Source organism: Entelurus aequoreus, linkage group LG23 (assembly GCF_033978785.1).
Source record: "Entelurus aequoreus isolate RoL-2023_Sb linkage group LG23, RoL_Eaeq_v1.1, whole genome shotgun sequence".
NCBI lineage: Eukaryota > Metazoa > Chordata > Actinopteri > Syngnathiformes > Syngnathidae > Entelurus > Entelurus aequoreus.
This window is the reverse complement of record NC_084753.1, coordinates 37,933,218-37,959,310: the sequence shown is the minus strand read 5'-3', so window position 1 is coordinate 37,959,310 and position 26,093 is coordinate 37,933,218. Positions and strand designations below refer to the sequence as shown.

Sequence of the window (26,093 nt, the reverse complement as noted above, 5' to 3'; positions counted from 1 at the left end):
TCAAAAGCATTTATTCGGGTAGGAATGTCGCATGTTACACCAACAACATAGTCGAAAATGAAAGCATGATCGTAATAATCCACATTTTGTAACATTGACATGGCTAATAATAACACGGAAATGCTGCCGCCGTCTGAACAAGGCCACAGAGCTCCGCCCCCATGCGCGCTCCCGCGGAAGGTGAAACAGAATACAGAATTTCGCACGACACCGGGAATCGGACGCAGGTCTGCAATGAGAATTCTATCATCAGTGAACCACCAACATGAGGAAGAAAATTGGAAATGTGGACTCCGAATAAAGAAATAAGCTCCTAATTGGGCACTAATATGCAAAAAAAAATCACAATTCAAACCAATCGTGAAGCATGGCAGCGACTCTATGGCTGTGATTCTGTCCGATGCCGGCAAGGTGTTCAAATGCTGTCTGCCCCGAACTGAAAAGTGTAGCCAAGATAAAATATACCTAAATTTCAGGTGAGTGCATCAGCAGAGTGGCGCAGCGGAAGCGTGCTGGGCCCATAACCCAGAGGTCGATGGATCGAAACCATCCTCTGCTAATTTGTAGTTTCGATTCCCTCTTGGACTTTCAGTATCGCTGAGTGGAATTTTCATGTCGACGATTCCTTTCTAACAGCTGTTGTTGTGCTCTCACCCAATTGCATCTTTTTCATTTACATAAAAATACCACAAGATCAAATCCAACAACTTTGCTGCAGCTTTGACTATAATATTGATTTTTTTCCTGTCTTTGTTCACATGTGGAAGAAACATGACTACTTTGTCCGTGGTTATTATTAATGTTGCTGATTCCTGTGTTGTGCTCGTGGATATTTGCATTACTCTCCACTAATACATTTTTCCGCTTCTATATTTTGACTACGTCTGCATGTGCAACACTTCGCTCTGCATCTGCCGTGTTATTATTATTATTGTCATTATCATCATTATTATTATACTATTATTGTTGTTGTTATAAGTATATTCAACCCATATTATTATTATTGTTATTATTATTATAATTTTTATTATTATTATTATTGTCATTATCATCATTATTATTATTATTATTATTATTATACTATTATTGTTGTTGTTATAAGTATATTCAACCCATATTATTATTATTGTTATTATTATTATTTTTATTATTATTATTATTATTGTCAATATCATCATTATTATTATTATTATTATTATTATTATACTATTATTGTTGTTTATATAAGTATTTTCAACCCATATTATTATTGTTATTATTATTATTTTTTTTTATTATTATTATTGTCATTATCATTATTATTATTATTATCATTGTCATTATCATTATTGTTATAGTTATTATACAGGTTACGGAATGTAAATTAAGTATTGTTGACGGTTTTCAAATGCATTTTTAAAGTGATTTAGAGGTAGAATTGATTGCTCCCATTAGCTGCATTGCTAGCCACCAAGAACGAGATGAGTTTTACATGTTAGAACGCAAAACAATAGACAAATACTTTTGTCTTCTTGTCTCTCATGACAATTGTGAACAATAGGCAACATACCATGAAAAAATGCAGTTCCCCTTTAAGGTAGCGATCTGGCCCCAGTGTAACCAAATGCAGTTAATAATCTCGTTTTTTTAGATAATTTTAATTTAAAAGGGTAATACTAACTAACTAACCCCAAGTGGAGGAGTTCAAGTACCTCAGAGTCTTGTTCACGAGTGAGGGAAGAGTGGATCGTGAGATCGACAGGCTGATCGGTGCGGCGTTTTCAGTAATGCGGACGCTGTATCGATCCGCTGTGGTGAAGAAGGAGCTGAGCCGGAAGGCAAAGCTCTCAATTTACCCGTCGATCTACGTTCCCATCCTCACCTATGGTCATGAGCTTTGGGTTATGACCGAAAAGACAAGATCACGGGTACAAGCGGCTGAAATGGGTTTCCTCCGCCGGGTGGCGGGGCTCTCCCTTAGAGATAGGGTGAGAAGCTCTGCCATCCGGGGGGAGCTAAAAGTAAAGCCGCTGCTCCTCCACATGGAGAGGAGCCAGATGAGGTGGTATGGGCATCTGGTCAGGATGCCACCCGAACGCCTCCCTAGGGAGGTGTTTAGGGCACGTCCGACCGGTAGGAGGCCACGGGGAAGACCATGTCTCCCGGCTAGCCTGGGAACGCATCGGGATCCCCCGGGAAGAGCTGGACGAAGTGGCTGGGGAGAGGGAAGTCTGGGCTTCCCTGCTTAGGCTGCTGCCCCCGCGACCCGACCTCTGATAAGCGGAAGAAGATGGATGGATGAATGGATGGTAATACTAACTATCGGGAGGTCATCATTATTACCGTTTATCGTTATAACCCCAAAATACAGTCTTGTTTCCTGGTGTACCATCCAAACACCACGTCTTGGTAGTGTTGTAGTTCTGATTGGAACCCCGTTGTGGTTTAACCCCGCCCCTCTCCTTCTGTGATTGGATAGATTCCTAACTTGTCCCACCCGCCTAAAGACGAAACTTAATATGATTGGATTTCGCCTCTGTCATTGTTTTCGTCCCGTTTTGATTCATCAACTAAAATTGCCAATTCATTTTGTCATTGTTTTAGTCAACGTGCATTTGTTGTGATTCATTATCGTCCTATTTTAGTCAAAGGAAAATAGGTCGTTGACGATAACTAAGATGAACATTTTTTGTCAACAAAATGAACACTGGTCCAAGTGTTATCACACTTGTGTCCTGGCGTTGCTCGCTCTTGTTGCATTTGGAAGGACCACTTGCATGTCAGGCCCAGGTGAGCGTTGCTTGGACCCCAGGATGCAGAGGACAGCAGACGGCGTGCAGGTAAAAGACAGAGCAAAAAGCTATAGTGCAGCTGGGAAGTGCACCGGGAGCATAAGGAAAGTTGTGCGGGAATAAGGTTAAACAGAACACATTACAAAGTAATAATCCGGTCCTGTTCAACGTTCCATCTCTAAACTTAAAGTATTTTCATTTTAAATCACTACGTAAGTTGTGGCTGATAAAAGATTGATTATCAAAAAAGTAGCTTCATTAAGTCTTTTATTGTTTTTTTAACAGACTTTAAACAGATGAAGTCTTAGCCCCTTACTAAAATAAATCATCAGGTCAATATAAAATGCTGAAGTTTACACATCCAAGACAGAAAAAAACATGTTTAAAAAATTGTGAACTTCCATATTATAGCATCACAACATAAAGTGATGATGAAATAACATCAATAAATCACTTCTAGTAGGCTACAGAGGACAAAGCAGCGATGCTGACATGTTTCTTATTTCTTCTTCTGGGAAACCGAGTACTTTTCATAATTATTGGTTTATTTTTAACCAGTATTTCAAAGAAACCTGATAGTGTTTTAGAATTGGTAACATTAGTTTAGAATTGGTAACATTAGGAGTGCTGGCCGGGTCCTGACTGGCTAATCTGGATTTTAGGGAAGCCCTGTAAAAAAACTTTAGTGACTATTGGGACCATTCAAAGAAGACCTCCAAAAAGGAAACACTATTCTCTTGTATGTGTTCTCTTGTGTCTTTGCATGCTACTTTTGTCAGAGAATCTCTTAGCGCACACTGAACAGATGAAAGGTTTTTCTCCTGTATGACTCCTCGTGTGTATCTGCATATTCTGTTTGCTAGAGAATCTTTTACCGCACACTGAACAACAGAAAGGTTTTTCTCCTGTGTGCGTCCTCATGTGTGTTTGCATATTGTATTTGTCTGAGAATGTTCTACCGCACACCGAACAACTGAAAGGTTTTTCTCCCGTGTGCGTTCTCATGTGTGTTTGCAGACTGTATTTGTCAGGAAGTCCTCTACCACACACTGAACAACGGAAACGTTGTTCTACTGCGTGTGTTCTCATGTGTATTTTCATATGACCTTTGTCAGAGAATCTTTTACAACAAACCGGACAACTGAAAGGTTTTTCTCCTGTGTGTGTTCTCATGTGCCTAGTCAAATCAGTGTTTTTAACAAAGCCTTTTGCACAAAATGAACAACTGCGGGTTTCTCCTGTGTGTGTCATCATATGTCTTTGCCTAATATTTTTGGCAGAGAATCTTTGACCGCAGATTGAACAACTGAAAGGTTTTTCTCCTGTGTGCGTTCTGAAATGTATTTGCATATTAAGTTTGTTAGAGAATCGTTTGCCACAAACTGAACAACTGAAAGGTTTTTCTCCGGTGTGCGTTCTCATGTGTGTTTGCATATTACATTTTTTAGAGTATGTCTTACCGCAAACTGAACAGCTGAAAGGTTTTTCTCCCGTGTGTGTTCTCATATGTCGAGTCAAATTAGATTTTTCAACAAACCTTTTTGTGCAAACAGAACAACCAAAGGGTTTTTCTCCGGTGTGTGTTTTCATGTGTGACTTCATGTTACTTTTGACGGAGGATCTTTTACCGCAAACAGAGCAACTGAAAGGTTTTAGTCTTGTGTGTGTTCTCTTGTGTAATTCCATTTTTACATTAACGTGTGACGTTGTGTCGTCACTATCTGACAGTGGAGCTAAGAGCTTGTCTGCTTGTGATCCTCCACAGTGGTCTCCATCAGTTTCTGTTGTCATGTGTTGAGTTGAGCTGCTGCTTGAAGGTTCCACGGCTCTGTTCTCCCCACTTGCACTGTGATGAAGGTGTGAGGACTCAGGTGGTTTGTCTTCGTGGTCTTCAGTCTTCACAGAGACAACAGTCAGTGGAAACTTGGTGAGATCTGCTTCCTCCTGCTGTGGAAGACACTCTACCTTCTGAGCAATCCACACTTCCACCTCTTCCTCTTTAAAGTGGGGGGGCTGTGGATCCTCCTGCTTCAAAGTGGCGCTCCCCTCCAACAAATCAGCGGGTGGTTCCTCTTGATGACAAAGCAGCTGCTGGACGTCTGCAGCAGAAATAATCATTATTTCACTCATGTGACTATCACAGCGTTGCAATTTTAGACCATGTTCCTGCATTTGTACACTTTCACTTTCACAATCACAACCACACTGTTAAACCATGAAGATTCAAATCACATTCAATAGTGGACACAAAGTATAGAATTACACTACCGTTCAAAAGTTTGGGGTTACCCAAACAATTTTGTGGAATAGCCTTCATTTCTAAGAACAAGAAAAGTCTGTCGAGTTTCAGATGAAAGTTCTCTTTTTCTGGCCATTTTGAGCGTTTAATTGACCCCACAAATGTGATGCTCCAGAAACTAAATCTGCTCAAAGGAAGGTCAGTTTTGTAGCTTCTGTAACGAGCTAAACTGTTTTCAGATGTGTGAACATGATTGCACAAGAGTTTTCTAATCATCAATTAGCCTTCTGAGCCAATGAGCAAACACATTGTACCATTAGAACACTGGAGTGATAGTTGCTGGAAATGGGCCTCTATACACCTATGTAGATATTGCACCAAAACCAGACATTTGCAGCTAGAATAGTCATTTACCACATTAGCAATGTATAGAGTATATTTCTTTAAAGTTAAGACTAGTTTAAAGTGCTTTTCCTTCAAAAAGAAGGACATTTCAATATGACCCCAAACTTTTGAACGGTAGTGTATATTTTGAGATAAATGACAAACCAGATGTGTTAAATGTTAGAATAATTATGTATACATCATCACACAACTCTTATGCTTAAGGGCCGTTGCTATAGTTATTATCAATTGTGCTGAAATTGTATTTTTCTTTGTCTGTGCAAAGCTGGCAATCCAAAAGATTGCGAGCCAGTCTCGTATCAGTGTTTGTTTCCAGAATCGGCCTGCTGACCGCCAAGGCCGAACATCGAGTACCGTGACGCAGACAGAGCAGAGACAAGGCGATATCACGACTGTCAGCACATTTGCGTTTTTGTATAATCATATATTGTGTCTAACTGGAGCTGTCGAGATTACCCTCGTCACTCAGCGACAGCTTCAGTGATGTATCCAGGGACCTCCCAAATAAATAGAGGACGCAAGTGGGCTGGACTTTTAGAACGTAGTTTGGATCTGTAACTAGAGTACAGCCCAAAACACGTCTCTCCTCTATTGAGCAAAATTGAACTCTGTCTCTGCATGATTCCTTGCTTCTCGTCTGTTTAACAGATGTCATCAGTGTTTGAACCTGACATGAGGGAGACCTTTAAAGGCCTACTGAAAGCCACTACTACCGACCACGCAGTCTGATAGTTTATGTATCAATGATGAAATCTTAACATTGCAACACATGCCAATACGGCCGGGTTAACTTATAAAGTGCAATTTTAAATTTCCAGCGAAACTTCTGGTTGAAAACGTCTATGTATGATGACGTATGCGCGTGACGTCAATCGTTGAAACGGAAGTATTCGGACACCATTGTATCCAATACAAAAAGCTCTGTTTTCATCGCAAAATTCCTCAGTATTCTGGACATCTGTGTTGGTGAATCTGTTGCAATTTGTTTAATGAACAATGGAGACTGCAAAGAAGAAAGTTTTAGGTGGGATCGGTGTATTAGCGGCTGGCTGCAGCAACACAACCAGGAGGACTTTGACTTGGATAGCAGACGCGCTATCCGACGCTAGCCGCCGACCGCATCGATGATCGGGTGAAGTCCTTCGTCGCTCCGTCGATCGCTGGAACGCAGGTGAGCACGGATGTTGATGAGCAGATGAGGGCTGGCTGGCGTAGGTGGATAGCTAATGTTTTTAGCATAGCTCTGTGAGGTCCCGTTGCTAAGTTAGCTTCAATGGCGTCGTTAGCATCAGCATTGTTAAGCTTCGCCAGGCTGGAAAGCATTAACCGTGTATTTACATGTCCATGGTTTAATAGTATTGTTGATCTTCTGTCTATCCTTCCAGTCAGGGGTTTATTTCTTTTGTTTCTATCTGCAGTTAAGCCCGATGCTATCATGTTAGCTCCGTAGCTAAAGTGCTTCGTCTATGTATTGTCGTGGAGATAAAAGTCACTGTGAATGTCCATTTCGCGTTCTCGACTCTCATTTTCAAGAGGATATAGTATCCGAGGTGGTTTAAAATACAAATCCGTGATCCACAATAGAAAAAGGAGAGAGTGTGGAATCCAATGAGCCAGCTTGTACCTAAGTTACGGTCAGAGCGAAAAAAGATACACCCTGCACTACACTCTAGCACTCTAACGTTCCTCATCCACAAACCTTTCATCCTCGCTCAAATTAATGGGGTAATTGTCGCTTTCTCAGTCCGAATCTCTCTCGCTCCATTGTAAACAACGGGGAATTGTGAGGAATCCTTCCTCCTGTGACGTCACGCTACTTCCGGTATAGGCAAGGCTTTTTTTTTTTTATCAGCGACCAAAAGTTGCGAACTTTATCGCCGTTGTTCTATACTAAATCCTTTCAGCAAAAATATGGCAATATCGCGAAATGATCAAGTATGACACATAGAATGGATCTGCTATTCCCGTTTAAATAAAAACAATTCATTTCAGTAGGCCTTTAAAGCTTACTTACCTAAGAGAACATATGATTCCATATTTTCAGTTTGAGACCAGGAAAAAAACCTCACATTTAAGCATATGCAAACTGGAGACATTGCACTGGGTGATGGGGAGGTGGAAATGTGTCCAGCGCAGGCCACTTTCCACAGCCGCACCCAACTACTACTATGCAGATTGGGTAACCTTAACCCATTTATAAACCAAATTCTAAAACACTGTATTCTAACAAATCAAATAAAATAAAAAACACGCATTTTGCTCAGTAATTTGTATTCAATGAAAAATAATGAAGTTACATAAATTCAGAGTTAAAAAAAAGGTAATAAAAACACAAAAATAACCGCATATATCTCCACCCTGAGAGAGAATGTTGGACCCTGGATGAACATGTGTCACAAACATTGTATTAGATGATATGTGGATGTTGTGCTTACTTGGACTGTGATGAAGCTGTGAGGACTCAGGTGGTTTGTCTTCATGCTCTTCAGTCTTCACAGAGACAACAGTCAGTGGAAACTTGGTGAGATCAGCCTCCTCCTGCCCTAGAAGACACTCTCCCTCCTGAGTGATCCAGAGATCCTCCTTTTCCTCTTTAACACGGGGGTACTGTGGGTCATCCTCTTCCAGTTTAAAATGGGGGGGCTGTGGATCTTCCTGCTTCCAATTGAAGCTTCCTCCGTGCGATTGAGATAGAGATTCCTCTCGACATCTCATCGGTGGCTGGATGTCTGCAAGACACAAACAAAATACATTTTAACTAAGACATGTCAAATATTGCATCGTACATTGAATATAAATATTCTACAAGTGGACAGAGTGAGTGGAAAATGTTGAACTTATGTCAGCTTGTAAATTATCATATATTTTAGGTAGGTAGGTCTTTATTGTCATTGCACAAGTAAAACGATACTTTGCTTTCAGCACAAACCCGTTCAAGGTTAGACAAACAAACAGTGTACAGGGTTACAGGACAGGAACGCTGATGGGTCGCCACAAGGCGCCCCGTAAAAGATGGGAAAAAGGTCAACACTGGGGGAGGATGACTAAAAAAATACAATCTAGACTGGGCTCCTAAGGGGGCCCAGTCTAGATTGGGAAAAAAAACTCCATAGCAAAGCACATACAGTATACATATCACAACAAACAACTCGAGACTTGCAACAGAGGGGAGGGAGTGGGGCTTACGGTGGCAGGCTGCAGCTCTTCAGGCGCTGCCCAGCCGTCCATCACCCCTAAGGGATTCGCGTCAAGGGCATTGGATGAGGTGCAATAGGTCGGTAGTCATTCAGGATTGTCACTGTGGAGAGCTTTGGAACGGGGACAATGGGGACAGATGCCAGTGACAGTAAAGTGTTAAAGATGTATGTCAGCCCCTCAGACCGCTGGTGTGCACAGTCTCTCAGTACCCACCCTGGGATGCTGTCGGGACCTGCAGCTTTGCGGAGGTTGATCCTTGGAAGGGTCCTCCTCATGTTTGCTGTGGTCTCACACTGAGGGGTGTGTCACCTGGTGGTGGGGTGAGTCTGGTGTTGGGCGAGGGGGTTGTCCCCTGGGCATTGTGCATCCCTGATGTTGTCGTTAGTGATGCACATAATCCGGGGGTTGTTGGCGTTCAAGTGACCCTGGATTTTTTGGGCATATGTGGCTTTGGCCCTCGCGATGCCTTTCCTTGCCAGTGTGAGTGCTGATGTCTCACCTGCACTGAACGCAGCATTCCTAGCTTACAGCAGAGCTTTCACCTCAGCATTCAACCAGGGTTTCTTAATCGGGGAGAGGGTTACCATCCTGGTGGAAGTGACGTCATCAACACATTTAGTCAACAAAAACAGGTGTGTGTCCATGAGAGACAAGAAGGGAGTTTGTGTCTTCGCCGCACTGTCCTTCGGGAGAGTCCCGAAGCCAGGGAAACAATCCAAGTTAGAATGTTTTGTATGCGAGTGAAAATAAAATTAGCTTTTCATTCTAAATTGTCTATGACTGGTCCTCAAATTCATCCTGCAGGGCAGACAGTCCGATGTTATCCAGATCACATATTGTCCACAGTTCTGCCCGCATCCTCCAATCATTTGTGGCAGCTTTGGGGTACTTTGGAGACTGCCAGCAACTTCCAATTTGTCGACAAACCGGAGCTACGCTTACTCCAATCAGCAGATGTCCTGTTGTCTTGATTACGAATAGGTGGATATCTTCACGTCCTCGACAGAAAAGGGTCGCCAGGCACACGGCACTCCTTCTTCTCCCAAGAATCCGTCGTGTGTCCAGCAACAACCACTCCATCACGACAAGCAGGTTCCCCCAAACCCAAGATCATGTAAATTTCGATGAGAAGCTAGTTAATTAGTTCCAATGTTTAGAGATGAAGCAGAGGGCCAAAACACTCTGCGAGAGCACCAAGGTCATGTGACAAGTGACTCTTCAAGCGTATGTACATACAAGCTCATCTGTGGAAAACACATGTCACATTTGAACCTCTGGTCTTGTCCAGTCTAAAACACAGTGAGGGGAGTAGCTTCAATCATAACTGCATTTGCGGTGTTTTCGTCGCGCCATGTCTCAGTTAAAAACATACAATGGAGTTCGGAAAAAGAATGACAATTATTTATTGAAAGCGATGTATCACTTAAACATCTGACATTGAGTACTGCGTGTTTGAGATTAGCTAGAGTGAAACTGGACAGTTTTAGACCAGTTGATCTGCCGTCTCTTGTATGCTCTGCCCCCCTCTCCTGCGTGGAGAGGTTATTAGGTGACCACAGATAAAGTGCTAGCTGTTCAAAGTCGGGACCCGGGGTTGACCACTCAGTTGGTGACGTCACCGCACTGCTGACTTGTCTCCACTCAAGATGATCCCCTGCTGGCCCCACTATGGACTGGACTCTCACAATATTATGTTAGATCCACTATGGACTGGACTCTCACACTATTATGTTAGATCCACTATGGACTGGACTCTCACAATATTATGTTAGATCCAATATGGACTGGACTCTCACAATATTATGTTAGATCCACTATGGACTGGACTCTCACACTATTATGTTAGATCCACTATGGACTGGACTCTCACATATTATGCTAGATCCACTATGGACTTGACTCTCACAATATTGTGCTAGATCCACTATGGACTGGACTCTCACACTATTATGTTAGATCCACTATGGACTGGACTCTCACAATATTATGCTAGATCCACTATGGACTTGACTCTCACAATATTATGTTAGATCCACTATGGACTGGACTCTCACAATATTATGTTAGATCCACTATGGACTGGACTCTCACAATATTATGTTAGATCCACTATGGACTGGACTCTCACACTATTGTGTTAGATCCACTATGGAATGGACTCTCACAATATTATGCTAGATCCACTATGGACTGGCCTCTCACATTGTTATGTTAGATCCACTATGGACTGGACTCTCACAATATTATGCTAGATCCACTATGGACTGGCCTCTCACATTATTATGTTAGATCCACTATGGACTGTACTCTCACAATATTATGTTAGATCCACTATGGACTGGACTCTCACACTATTATGTTAGATCCACTATGGACTGGACTCTCACATATTATGCTAGAGTGGAACTGGACCGTTTTAGACCAGTTGATCTGCCGTCTCTTGTCTGCTCTGCCCCCCTCTCCTGCGTGGAGAGGTTATTAGGTGACCACAGATGAAGTGCTAGCTGTTCAAAGTCGGGACCCGGGGTGGACCACTCAGTTGGTGACGTCACAGCACTGCTGACTTGTCTCCACTCAAGATGATCCCCTGCTGGCCCCACTATGGACTGGACTCTCACAATATTATGTTAGATCCACTATGGACTGGACTCTCACAATATTATGTTAGATCCACTATGGACTGGACTCTCACACTATTGTGTTAGATCCACTATGGAATGGACTTTCACAATATTATGCTAGATCCACTATGGACTGGCCTCTCACATTGTTATGTTAGATCCACTATGGACTGGACTCTCACAATATTATGCTAGATCCACTATGGACTGGCCTCTCACATTATTATGTTAGATCCACTATGGACTGTACTCTCACAATATTATGTTAGTTCCACTATGGACTGTACTCTCACACTATTATATTAGATCCACTATGGACTGGACTCTCACAATATTATGCTAGATCCAATATGGACTGGACTCTCACAATATTATGCTAGATCTACTATGGACTGGACTCTCACAATATTATGTTAGATCCACTATGGACTGGACTCTCACAAAATTATGTTAGATCCACTATGGACTGGACTCTCACACTATTATGTTAGATCCACTATGGACTGGACTCTCACAATATTATGTTAGATCCACTATGGACTGGACTCCCACACTATTATGTTAGAGCCACAATGTACTGGACTCTCACAGTATTATGTTAGATTGACTATGGACTCGACTCTCACAATATTATGCTAGATCCACTATGGACTGGACGCTCACAATATTATGCTAGATCCACTATGGACTGGACTCTCACAATATTATGCTAGATCCACTATGGACTTGACTCTCACAATATTATGTTAGATCCACTATGGACTGGACTCTCACAATATTATGCTAGATCCACTATAGACTTGACTCTCACAATATTATGCTAGATCCACTATGGACTGGACTCTCACACTATTATGTTAGATCCACTATGGACTGGACTCTCACAATATTATGTTAGATCCACTATGGACTGGACTCTCACAATATTATGCTAGATCCACTATGGACTTGACTCTCACGATATTATGCTAGATCCACTATGGACTGGACTCTCACACAATTATGTTAGATCCACTATGGACTGGACTCTCACATTATTATGCTAGATCCACTATGGACTTGACTCTCACAATATTATGCTGGATCCACTATGGACTGGACTCTCACACTATTATGTTAGATCCACTAAGGACTGGCCTCTTACATTATTATGCTAGATCCACTATGGACTTGACTCTCACAATATTATGTTAGATCCACTATGGACTGGACTCTCACAATGTTATGTTAGATCCACTAAGGACTGGACTCTCACAATATTATGTTAGATCCACTATGGACTGGACTCTCACACTATTATATTAGATCCACTATGGACTGGACTCTCACAATATTATGCTAGATCCAATATAGACTGGACTCTCACAATATTATGCTAGATCTACTATGGACTGGACTCTCACAATATTATGTTAGATCCACTATGGACTGGACTCTCACAAAATTATGTTAGATCCACTATGGACTGGACTCTCACACTATTATGTTAGATCCACTATGGACTGGACTCTCACAATATTATGTTAGATCCACTATGGACTGGACTCCCACACTATTATGTTAGAGCCACAATGTACTGGACTCTCACAGTATTATGTTAGATTGACTATGGACTCGACTCTCACAATATTATGCTAGATCCACTATGGACTGGACGCTCACAATATTATGCTAGATCCACTATGGACTGGACTCTCACAATATTATGCTAGATCCACTATGGACTTGACTCTCACAATATTATGTTAGATCCACTATGGACTGGACTCTCACAATATTATGCTAGATCCACTATGGACTTGACTCTCACAATATTATGCTAGATCCACTATGGACTGGACTCTCACACTATTATGTTAGATCCACTATGGACTGGACTCTCACAATATTATGTTAGATCCACTATGGACTGGACTCTCACAATATTATGCTAGATCCACTATGGACTTGACTCTCACGATATTATGCTAGATCCACTATGGACTGGACTCTCACACAATTATGTTAGATCCACTATGGACTGGACTCTCACATTATTATGCTAGATCCACTATGGACTTGACTCTCACAATATTATGCTGGATCCACTATGGACTGGACTCTCACACTATTATGTTAGATCCACTAAGGACTGGCCTCTTACATTATTATGCTAGATCCACTATGGACTTGACTCTCACAATATTATGTTAGATCCACTATGGACTGGACTCTCACAATGTTATGTTAGATCCACTAAGGACTGGACTCTCACAATATTATGTTAGATCCACTATGGACTGGACTCTCACACTATTATGTTAGATCCACTATGGAATGGACTCTCACAATATTATGCTAGATCCACTATGGACTGGACTCTGACACTATTATGTTAGATCCACTATGGAATGGACTCTCACAATATTATGCTAGATCCACTATGGACTGGCTTCTCACATTATTATGTTAGATCCACTATGGACTGGACTCTCACATTATTATGTTAGATCCACTATGGAATGGACTCTCACAAAATTATGGTAGATCCACTATGGACTGGCCTCTCACATTATTATGTTAGATCCACTTTGGACTGGACTCTCACAATATTATGTTAGATCCACTATGGACTGGACTCTCACATTATTATGTTAGATCCACTATGGACTGTACTCTCACAATATTATGTTAGTTCCACTGTGGACTGGACTCTCACAATATTATGGCAGATCCACTATGGACTGGACTCTCACAATATTATGTTAGATCCACTATGGACTGGACTCTCACACTATTATGTTAGATCCACTATGGACTGGACTCTCACATTATTATGCTAGATCCACTATGGACTTGACTCTCACAATATTATGCTGGATCCACTATGGACTGGACTCTCACACTATTATGTTAGATCCACTAAGGACTGGCCTCTTACATTATTATGCTAGATCCACTATGGACTTGACTCTCACAATATTATGTTAGATCCACTATGGACTGGACTCTCACAATGTTATGTTAGATCCACTAAGGACTGGACTCTCACAATATTATGTTAGATCCACTATGGACTGGACTCTCACACTATTATGTTAGATCCACTATGGAATGGACTCTCACAATATTATGCTAGATCCACTATGGACTGGACTCTGACACTATTATGTTAGATCCACTATGGAATGGACTCTCACAATATTATGCTAGATCCACTATGGACTGGCTTCTCACATTATTATGTTAGATCCACTATGGACTGGACTCTCACATTATTATGTTAGATCCACTATGGAATGGACTCTCACAAAATTATGGTAGATCCACTATGGACTGGCCTCTCACATTATTATGTTAGATCCACTTTGGACTGGACTCTCACAATATTATGTTAGATCCACTATGGACTGGACTCTCACATTATTATGTTAGATCCACTATGGACTGTACTCTCACAATATTATGTTAGTTCCACTGTGGACTGGACTCTCACAATATTATGGCAGATCCACTATGGACTGGACTCTCACAATATTATGTTAGATCCACTATGGACTGGACTCTCACACTATTATGTTAGATCCACTATGGACTGGACTCTCACATTATTATGCTAGATCCACTATGGACTTGACTCTCACAATATTATGCTGGATCCACTATGGACTGGACTCTCACACTATTATGTTAGATCCACTAAGGACTGGCCTCTTACATTATTATGCTAGATCCACTATGGACTTGACTCTCACAATATTATGTTAGATCCACTATGGACTGGACTCTCACAATGTTATGTTAGATCCACTAAGGACTGGACTCTCACAATATTATGTTAGATCCACTATGGACTGGACTCTCACACTATTATGTTAGATCCACTATGGAATGGACTCTCACAATATTATGCTAGATCCACTATGGACTGGACTCTGACACTATTATGTTAGATCCACTATGGAATGGACTCTCACAATATTATGCTAGATCCACTATGGACTGGCTTCTCACATTATTATGTTAGATCCACTATGGACTGGACTCTCACATTATTATGTTAGATCCACTATGGAATGGACTCTCACAAAATTATGGTAGATCCACTATGGACTGGACTCTCACACTATTATGCTAGATCCACTATGGACTGGACTCTCACATTATTATGTTAGATCCACTATGGAATGGACTCTCACAAAATTATGGTAGATCCACTATGGACTGGCCTCTCACATTATTATGTTAGATCCACTTTGGACTGGACTCTCACAATATTATGTTAGATCCACTATGGACTGGACTCTCACATTATTATGTTAGATCCACTATGGACTGTACTCTCACAATATTATGTTAGTTCCACAATGGACTGGACTCTCACAATGTTATGTTAGATCCACTAAGGACTGGACTCTCACAATATTATGTTAGATCCACTATGGACTGGACTCTCACACTATTATGTTAGATCCACTATGGAATGGACTCTCACAATATTATGCTAGATCCACTATGGACTGGACTCTGACACTATTATGTTAGATCCACTATGGAATGGACTCTCACAATATTATGCTAGATCCACTATGGACTGGCTTCTCACATTATTATGTTAGATCCACTATGGACTGGACTCACACATTATTATGTTAGATCCACTATGGACTGTACTCTCACATTATTATGTTAGATCCACTATGGACTGTACTCTCACAATATTATGTTAGTTCCACTGTGGACTGGACTCTCACAATATTATGGCAGATCCACTATGGACTGGACTCTCACACTATTATGTTAGATCCACTATGGACTGGACTCTCACATTATTATGCTAGATCCACTATGGACTTGACTCTCACAATATTATGCTGGATCCACTATGGACTGGACTCTCACACTATTATGTTAGATCCACTAAGGACTGGCCTCTTACATTATTATGCTAGATCCACTATGGACTTGACTCTCACAATATTATGTTAGATCCACTATGGACTGGACTCTCACAATGTTATGTTAGATCCACTAAGGACTGGACTCTCACAATATTATGTTAGATCCACTATGGACTGGACTCTCACACTATTATGTTAGATCCACTATGGAATGGACTCTCACAATATTATGCTAGATCCACTATGGACTGGACTCTGACACTATTATGTTAGATCCACTATGGAATGGACTCTCACAATATTATGCTAGATCCACTATGGACTGGCTTCTCACATTATTATGTTAGATCCACTATGGACTGGACTCTCACATTATTATGTTAGATCCACTATGGAATGGACTCTCACAAAATTATGGTAGATCCACTATGGACTGGCCTCTCACATTATTATGTTAGATCCACTTTGGACTGGACTCTCACAATATTATGTTAGATCCACTATGGACTGGACTCTCACATTATTATGTTAGATCCACTATGGACTGTACTCTCACAATATTATGTTAGTTCCACTGTGGACTAGACTCTCACAATATTATGGCAGATCCACTATGGACTGGACTCTCACAATATTATGTTAGATCCACTATGGACTGGACTCTCACACTATTATGTTAGATCCACTATGGACTGGACTCTCACATTATTATGCTAGATCCACTATGGACTTGACTCTCACAATATTATGCTGGATCCACTATGGACTGGACTCTCACACTATTATGTTAGATCCACTAAGGACTGGCCTCTTACATTATTATGCTAGATCCACTATGGACTTGACTCTCACAATATTATGTTAGATCCACTATGGACTGGACTCTCACAATGTTATGTTAGATCCACTAAGGACTGGACTCTCACAATATTATGTTAGATCCACTATGGACTGGACTCTCACACTATTATGTTAGATCCACTATGGAATGGACTCTCACAATATTATGCTAGATCCACTATGGACTGGACTCTGACACTATTATGTTAGATCCACTATGGAATGGACTCTCACAATATTATGCTAGATCCACTATGGACTGGCTTCTCACATTATTATGTTAGATCCACTATGGACTGGACTCTCACATTATTATGTTAGATCCACTATGGAATGGACTCTCACAAAATTATGGTAGATCCACTATGGACTGGACTCTCACACTATTATGCTAGATCCACTATGGACTGGACTCTCACATTATTATGTTAGATCCACTATGGAATGGACTCTCACAAAATTATGGTAGATCCACTATGGACTGGCCTCTCACATTATTATGTTAGATCCACTTTGGACTGGACTCTCACAATATTATGTTAGATCCACTATGGACTGGACTCTCACATTATTATGTTAGATCCACTATGGACTGTACTCTCACAATATTATGTTAGTTCCACTATGGACTGGACTCTCACAATGTTATGTTAGATCCACTAAGGACTGGACTCTCACAATATTATGTTAGATCCACTATGGACTGGACTCTCACACTATTATGTTAGATCCACTATGGAATGGACTCTCACAATATTATGCTAGATCCACTATGGACTGGACTCTGACACTATTATGTTAGATCCACTATGGAATGGACTCTCACAATATTATGCTAGATCCACTATGGACTGGCTTCTCACATTATTATGTTAGATCCACTATGGACTGGACTCTCACATTATTATGTTAGATCCACTATGGAATGGACTCTCACAAAATTATGGTAGATCCACTATGGACTGGCCTCTCACATTATTATGTTAGATCCACTTTGGACTGGACTCTCACAATATTATGTTAGATCCACTATGGACTCGACTCTCACATTATTATGTTAGATCCACTATGGACTGTACTCTCACAATATTATGTTAGTTCCACTGTGGACTGGACTCTCACAATATTATGGCAGATCCACTATGGACTGGACTCTCACAATATTATGTTAGATCCACTATGGACTGGACTCTCACACTATTATGTTAGATCCACTATGGACTGGACTCTCACATTATTATGCTAGATCCACTATGGACTTGACTCTCACAATATTATGCTGGATCCACTATGGACTGGACTCTCACACTATTATGTTAGATCCACTAAGGACTGGCCTCTTACATTATTATGCTAGATCCACTATGGACTTGACTCTCACAATATTATGTTAGATCCACTATGGACTGGACTCTCACAATGTTATGTTAGATCCACTAAGGACTGGACTCTCACAATATTATGTTAGATCCACTATGGACTGGACTCTCACACTATTATGTTAGATCCACTATGGAATTGACTCTCACAATATTATGCTAGATCCACTATGGACTGGACCCTGACACTATTATGTTAGATCCACTATGGAATGGACTCTCACAATATTATGCTAGATCCACTATGGACTGGCTTCTCACATTATTATGTTAGATCCACTATGGACTGGACTCTCACATTATTATGTTAGATCCACTATGGAATGGACTCTCACAAAATTATGGTAGATCCACTATGGACTGGCCTCTCACATTATTATGTTAGATCCACTTTGGACTGGACTCTCACAATATTATGTTAGATCCACTATGGACTGGACTCTCACATTATTATGTTAGATCCACTATGGACTGTACTCTCACAATATTATGTTAGTTCCACTGTGGACTGGACTCTCACAATATTATGGCAGATCCACTATGGACTGGACTCTCACAATATTATGTTAGATCCACTATGGACTGGACTCTCGCAATAGTATGTTAGATCCACTATGGACTGGACCATCACAATATTACGGGGGGTGTTACCCACATATGCGGTCCTCTCCAAGGTTTGTCATAGTCATTCACATCGACGTCCCACTGGGTGAGTTTTTCCTTGCCCTTATGTGGGCTCTGTACCGAGGATGTCGTTGTGGCTTGTGCAGCCCTTTGATACACTTGTGATTTAGGGCTATATAAATAAACATTGATTGATTGATAATAAACATACCTGCTGGGTGTAACACAACATTAGGCTCCTTGAAAACAACACGCAGTTGATGATGTCGCTCCTTCTCCTCTTTTGTTGGACAAAGTTCCTCCTCGTACTCTGCTATCGTTCTTTCGCACATTTTCACACAATCGCAACACTTTACACTCACACTTCGCGATGTGTCGATCACTTCCGCTTGTCTTCGTTAGCAGCCAACAAGCTAAGCTAACTAGCAATCTAAGCTAAAACGATGTACCACTAATGTATCCAAATACAATGAACAATGACTAACGACGTGTACTGCATTTAAACGACATATAAGTGTACATGTGCGTTCTGATTAAGATCAATATAATATAATAACCACAGCAACGCCTTTTGGGTGAAACGCCATCTTGTGTATATTCGTCCTGTTCTCAACCGCGGAACAAATGTGCGCGGAACACGTGTTTCCCGGGGACAATAGTGAATGGTGCACACTTGCTCCGCCAAGCCACAGAACAAAACGTCACATTTAAGAGTTGCTGGTGTCGCAATTGGAATAATATATTTTGAGTTTGAGTTTGAGTTTGAGTTTTGACTCCACTTTAGTGCAAGCAGCTAATGAGGTAATGTAAATGATATATGTTTTATATTATTCATGTTATTTACCTGATATGTTGTTCGAAGCTAACATGCTATCGTTAGCATGCTAGCAGGCCCTATCTAGCAAATGCGAGCGTTATTTGAGCAATTAAATGTTCTCAATGAAAATTGTATTGTATTATTTTGTATTTTAACTGTGTTTTCTATATATTACAGTCACGCTTAACATTATTAAATATATGTTTACTAGAAAGGAACATCTTCGTATTGTAATTTTAAACTGGAATAAGTAAAATTGAATAAGAAAATATATTTAGTTTGCACCTACTTCCATTACTTTGATAACATATCATGGCAATTAATTCACCTGGAAGGTTGGGAGTGGGAGGAACTATTTACTTTTATACGTGCAGACTGACTTGAAACACTATATTGCCAAAAGTATTTGGCCACCTGCCTTGACTCACATATGAACTTGAAGTGCCATCCCATTCCTAACCCATAGGGTTCAATATGATGTCGGTGCACCTTTAGCAGCTATTACAGCTTCAACTCTTCTGGGAAGGCTGTCCACAAGGTTGCGGAGTGTGTTTGTAGGAATTTTCCACCATTCTTCCAAAAGCGCATTGGTGAGGTCACACTCTGATGTTGGTGGAGAAGGCCTGGCTCTCAGTCTCCGTTCTAATTCATCCCAAAAGTGTTCTATCGGGTTCAGGTCAGGACTCTGTGCAGGCCAGTCAAGTTCATCCACACCAGACTCTGTCATCCAATGTCTCTTGTTATATTCTCATTTTACTGTTATATTTTTATTCTCATTGTTGTTTTTTTAATTTTATTCTTATTGTAATATTTTTGTATTTTGTTTCCATTTATACCCCCATTATTTACTTTTTACTTTTTAAATTTGATCTCAATTCTGTACATGAATTTTAATTTTCCTGAGGGAACTCTCTTGAAGGTATCAATAAAGTACTATCCATCCATCCATCCATCCATCCATCCATCCATCCATCCTTCCTTCCTTCCTTCCTTCCTTCCTCCGCTCCAGGTTGGCTCCTTAGTTCCGGTGAAAGCAACTTTGAATGCTCCAGGATACCAAAACATTTTGGACAATTCCATGCTCCCAACCTTGTGGTAACAGTTTGGAGCGAGCCCCTTCCTCTTCCAACATGACTGTGCACCAGTGCACAAAGCAAGGTCCATAAAGACGTGGAGGACAGAGTCTGGTGTGGATGAACTTGACTGGCCTGCACAGAGTCCTGACCTGAACCCGATAGAACACCTTTGGGATGAATTACAACGGAGACCTTCCTGACCAACATCAGAGTGTGACCTCACCAATGCGCTTTTGGAAGAACGGTGGAAAATTCCTATAAGCACACTCTGCAACCTTGTGGACAGCCTTCCCAGAAGAGTTGAAGCTGTAATAGCTGCAAAAGGTGGAGCGACATCATATTGAACCCTATGGGTTAGGAATAGGATGGCACTTCAAGTTCATATGTGAGTCAAGGCAGGTGGCCAAATACTTTTGGCAATATAGTGTTTATTAAAATCCCAGCATGATGTTTGCTATATGTTGTAAAAAGCTGCTCATCTTGTATCAATAATTCATGTACATGTAGAAAACAAGATCCATTACACGATTCATAACATAATCAATAAAGTAATGTAAATTCCATGTTTGGAAGAACATCACCACAACTTATTTCAGTCCACTTGTAAAATATTTAATTTGATGGACGAAATCATATTTGTCATGCTTAAGCTAAAGTTTGTTTGTGTTGTCTTGCAGACGTCCAACAGATGAACGGTCGTCAAGAAGAAGGTGCCCCTCAGCAGCAGGGGGTGAGTTCCTCTTCGAGGCAGGAGGATCCACAGCTCCCCCACATTAAAAAAGAAGAGGAGGATCTCCGGGTTACTCAGGCAGGAGAGTGTCTTCTAGGGCAGGAGGAGGCTGATCTCCCCAAGTTTCCACTGACTGTTGTCTCTGTGAAGACTGAAGAGCATGAAGACAAACCACCTGAGTCCTCACAGCGTCATCACAGTCCAAGTAAGCACAACATCCACTTATCATCTTGAATTGAATTATATTTATATAGCGCTTTTCTCTAGTGACTCAAAGCACTTTACATAGTGAAACCCAATATCTAAGTTACATTTTTAAACCAGTGTGAGTGGCACTGGGAGCAGGTGGGTAAAGTAAAGAAGCAGGGATCGAACCTGGAACCCTCAAGTTGCTGGCACGGCCACTCTACCAACCGAGCCATACCGCCCCTAATACAATGTTTGTAACACATGTTCATCCAGGGTCCAACACGTTGGAGATATACTTGCTTTTTAAAATATTATGCTTTATTAAAAAGGATCTGCGCTTTTTGGGGTCTTTTTGCCCATTCTTTACATTCCTTATGTGAGACAAAAACACAACCTTCTCTTTTCAGTGCATTCTAAATAGTAAAAACTGCCAGTACAAGGCGGCTAACATTACAGGTAATGGGAGTTCTCTATTGTGCCCTTAAAGCCCTCGAACAAAGCATCCAAAAACCACCAACAATACTCCACTTACTTGTAGCGACCTGTATATTAAAGGCCTACTGAAATTAATTTTTTTTAATTTAAACGGGGATAGCAGATCCATTCTATGTGTCATACTTGATCATTTCGCGATATTGCCATATTTTTGCTGAAAGGATTTAGTAGAGAACATCGACGATAAAGTTCGCAACTTTTGGTCGCTGATAAAAAAAGCCTTGCCTGTACCGGAAGTAGCGTGACGTCGCAGGTTGAAAGGCTCCTCACATTTCCCCATTGTTTACACCAGCAGCGAGAGCGATTCGGACCGAGAAAGCGACGATTACCCCATTAATTTGAGCCAGGATGAAAGATTCGTGGATGAGGAACGTGAGAGTGAAGGACTAGAGTGCAGTGCAGGACGTATCTTTTTTCGCTCTGACCGTAACTTAGGTACAAGCTGGCTCATTGGATTCCACACTCTCTCCTTTTTCTATTGTGGATCACGGATTTGTATTTTAAACCACCTCGGATACTATATACTTTTGAAAATGAGAGTCGAGAACGCGAAATGGACATTCACAGTGACTTTTATCTCCACGACAATACATCGGCGAAACACTTTAGCTACGGAGCTAACGTGATAGAATCGGGCTTAACGGCATATAGAAACAAAAGTAACAAGCCCCTGACTGGAAGGATAGACAGAAAATCAACAATACTATTAAACCATGGACATGTAACTACACGGTTAATGCTTTCCAGCCTGGCGAAGCTTAACAATGATGTTGCTAACGACGCCATTGAAGCTAACTTAGCAACGGGACCTCACAGAGCTATGCTAAAAACATTAGCTATCCACCTACGCCAGCCAGCCCTCATCTGCTCATCAACACTCGTGCTCACCTGCGTTCCAGCGATCGACGGAGCGACGAAGGACTTCACCCCGATCACCGATGCGGTTGGCGGCTAGCGTCGGATAGCGCGTCTGCTATCCACCTCAAAGTCCTCCTGTTTGTGTTGCTGCAGCCAGCCGCTAATACACCGATCCCACCTACAACTTCCTTCTTTGCAGTCTTCATTGTTCATTAAACAAATTGCAAAAGATTCACCAACACAGATGTCCAGAATACTGTGGAATTTTGAGATGAAAACAGAGCTTTTTGTATTGGATTCAATGGTGTCCGAATACTTCCATTTCAACGATTGACGTCACGCGCATACGTTATCATACATAGAGGTTTTCAACCGGAAGTTTCGCGGGAAATTTAAAATTGCACTTTATAAGTTAACCCGGCCGTATTGGCATGTGTTGCAATGTTAAGATTTCATCATTGATATATAAACTATCAGACTGTGTGGTCGGTAGTAGTGGCTTTCAGTAGGCCTTTAAAGGTCTCCCTCATGTCAGGTTCAAACACTGATGACATCTGTTAAACAGACGAGAAGCAAGGAATCATGCAGAGACAGAGTTCAATTTTGCTCAATAGAGGAGAGACATGTTTTGGGCTAGTAGTATTAGCAGCATTGTAATTGTAAGAGCTAATGTCGAGGAACTACTTTAAGTCAAACGGCTCCTTGCTTGCAGAGAGGTGAGATAGCTACTGAGCTGCTGCTGCTGCTACATTGCCTCGGATTTGGTAAAAGTTGGTGCTAGATTAAAACTCTCGCCTCAGACTTGCATCGTAGAAGGTCGTGGCCATAAACCGAGAAGTTGATCAAATGGATTTGAAACCCGAAAACATCGCTAGGAAGACAAGGCAAAATGCTTGTTTCTTTACATCATTTTTTTACCTCAGAAGTGGGGATTATGCTGAATTCACCAGCTAAACGGAGAGTACAAGTCAAGTCCTGAAAGATATAAACATCCCGTCAGTCTTTATCCCAATCCACCGTATTTTCACTGTTCATTTTCATAACAGAAACTAAAAGCTGAGTTGTTGTGCAGGAAAGATAAGTGCTCTATTCCAGTGGTTCTTAACCTTTTTTCAGTGATGTACCCCCTGTGAACATTTTTTTAATTCAAGTACCCCCTAATCAGAGCAAAGCATTTTTGGTTGAAAAAAAGAGATAAAGAAGTAAAATACAGCACAATGTCATCAGTTTCTGATTTATTAAATTGCATAACAGTGCAAAATATTGCTAATTTGTTGTGGTCTTCCTTGAACTATTTGGAAAAAAAGATATAAAAATAACTAAAAACTTGTTGAAAAATAAACAAGTGATTCAATTATAAATAAAGATTTCTACGCATAGAAGTAATCATCATTTAAAGGCCTACTGAAATGAATTTTTTTTATTTAAACGGGGATAGCAGATCTATTCTATGTGTCATACTTGATCATTTCTCGATATTGCCATATTTTTGCTGAAAGGATTTAGTATAGAACAACGACGATAAAGATTGCAACTTTTGGTATCTGATAAAAAAAAGGCTTGCACCTACCGGAAGTAGCGTGACGTAGTCAGTTGAACATATACGCAAAGTTCCCTATTGTTTACAATGATGGCCGCATGAAGTGAGAGAGATTCGGACCGAGAAAGCGACAATTTCCCCATTAATTTGAGCGAGGATGAAAGATTTGTGGATGAGTAAAGTGCAAGTGAAGGACTAGTGGGGAGTTGAAGCTATTCAGATAGGGAAGATGCTGTGAGAGCCGGGGGTGACCTGATATTCAGCTGGGAATGACTACAACAGTAAATAAACACAAGACATATATATACTCTATTAGCCACAACACAACCAGGCTTATATTTAATATGCCACAAATTAATCCTGCATAAAAACACCTGCGTGTTTGTTATGCTAGCTCCTAGCTCCTCTGCTAGCTCCTAGCTCCATAGAACACGCCAATACAATTCAAACACCTGATCAACACACACAATCACTCAGCCCAAAAGACCGTTTACCTAACCCAAGGTTCATAAAGCTTATATATTTTTTAAAAGTTACGTACGTGACGCGCACATACGGTCAAGTTATCGAATGTTTAGCAGCCAAGGCTGCATACTCACGGTACCTGATATTCAGCTGGGAATGACTACAACAGTAAATAAACACAAGACATATATATACTCTATTAGCCACAACACAACCAGGCTTATATTTAATATGCCACAAATTAATCCTGCATAATAACACCTGCGTGTTTGTTATGCTAGCTCCTAGCTCCTCTGCTAGCTCCTAGCTCCATAGAACACGCCAATACAATTCAAACACCCGATCAACACACACAATCACTCAGCCCAAAAGACCGTTCACCTAACCCAAGGTTCATAAAGCTTATATATTTTTAAAAAGTTACGTACGTGACGCGCACGTACGGTACGGTACGTGTTATGCTAGCTCCTAGCTCCTCTGCTAGCTCCTAGCTCCATAGAACACGCCAATACAATTCAAACACATGATCAACACACACAATCACTCAGCCCAAAAGACCGTTCACCTAACCCAAGGTTCATAAAGCTTATATATTTTTAAAAAGTTACGTACGTGACGCGCACGTACGGTACGGTACGTGTTATGCTAGCTCCTAGCTCCTCTGCTAGCTCCTAGCTCCATAGAACACGCCAATACAATTCAAACACATGATCAACACACACAATCACTCAGCCCAAAAGACCGTTCACCTAACCCAAGGTTCATAAAGCTTATATATTTAAAAAAAGTTACGTACATACGCAAAAAAAAGCCAAAGCTGCATACTCACAGTAGCACGTCTGCGTCTTTGTCATCCAAATCAAAGTAATCCTGGTAAGAGTCTGTGTTGTCCCAGTTCTCTACAGGCGTCTGTGTATCCAAATCAAAAGTCCTCCTGGTTAGAGTCTCTGTTATCCGAGTTCTTCC

At 41.0% G+C, this 26,093-nt stretch overlaps 2 protein-coding genes across 3 annotated transcripts in view; one reads left to right on the top strand and one right to left on the bottom strand.

The window, feature by feature from the left end:
• LOC133640867 (zinc finger protein with KRAB and SCAN domains 3-like) overlaps positions 1-26,093 on the top strand; it is a 257,581-nt gene that overhangs the window by 15,254 nt on the left and 216,234 nt on the right. Inside the window, exon 5 of the mRNA XM_062034550.1 lies at positions 21,528-21,785. Within this exon, the coding sequence (XP_061890534.1) occupies positions 21,528-21,785 (258 nt within the window). The remainder of the gene's footprint in view (positions 1-21,527; positions 21,786-26,093) is intronic.
• Positions 3,044-19,573, bottom strand: LOC133640622 (gastrula zinc finger protein XlCGF57.1-like). 2 transcript variants are annotated; one of them, XM_062034147.1, is made up of 4 exons: positions 19,169-19,573; positions 7,851-8,144; positions 4,737-4,870; positions 3,044-4,667 (listed from the first exon to the last, which is right to left on the bottom strand). In XM_062034147.1, the coding sequence occupies exons 1-4, from the start codon at positions 19,287-19,289 to the stop codon at positions 3,501-3,503; spliced, it is 1,716 nt and encodes a 571-aa protein (XP_061890131.1). In that variant the 5' UTR covers positions 19,290-19,573; the 3' UTR covers positions 3,044-3,500. The 2 variants fall into 2 exon arrangements, with proteins under 2 accessions (XP_061890131.1, XP_061890129.1); XM_062034145.1 differs by having other exon boundaries at positions 3,044-4,870.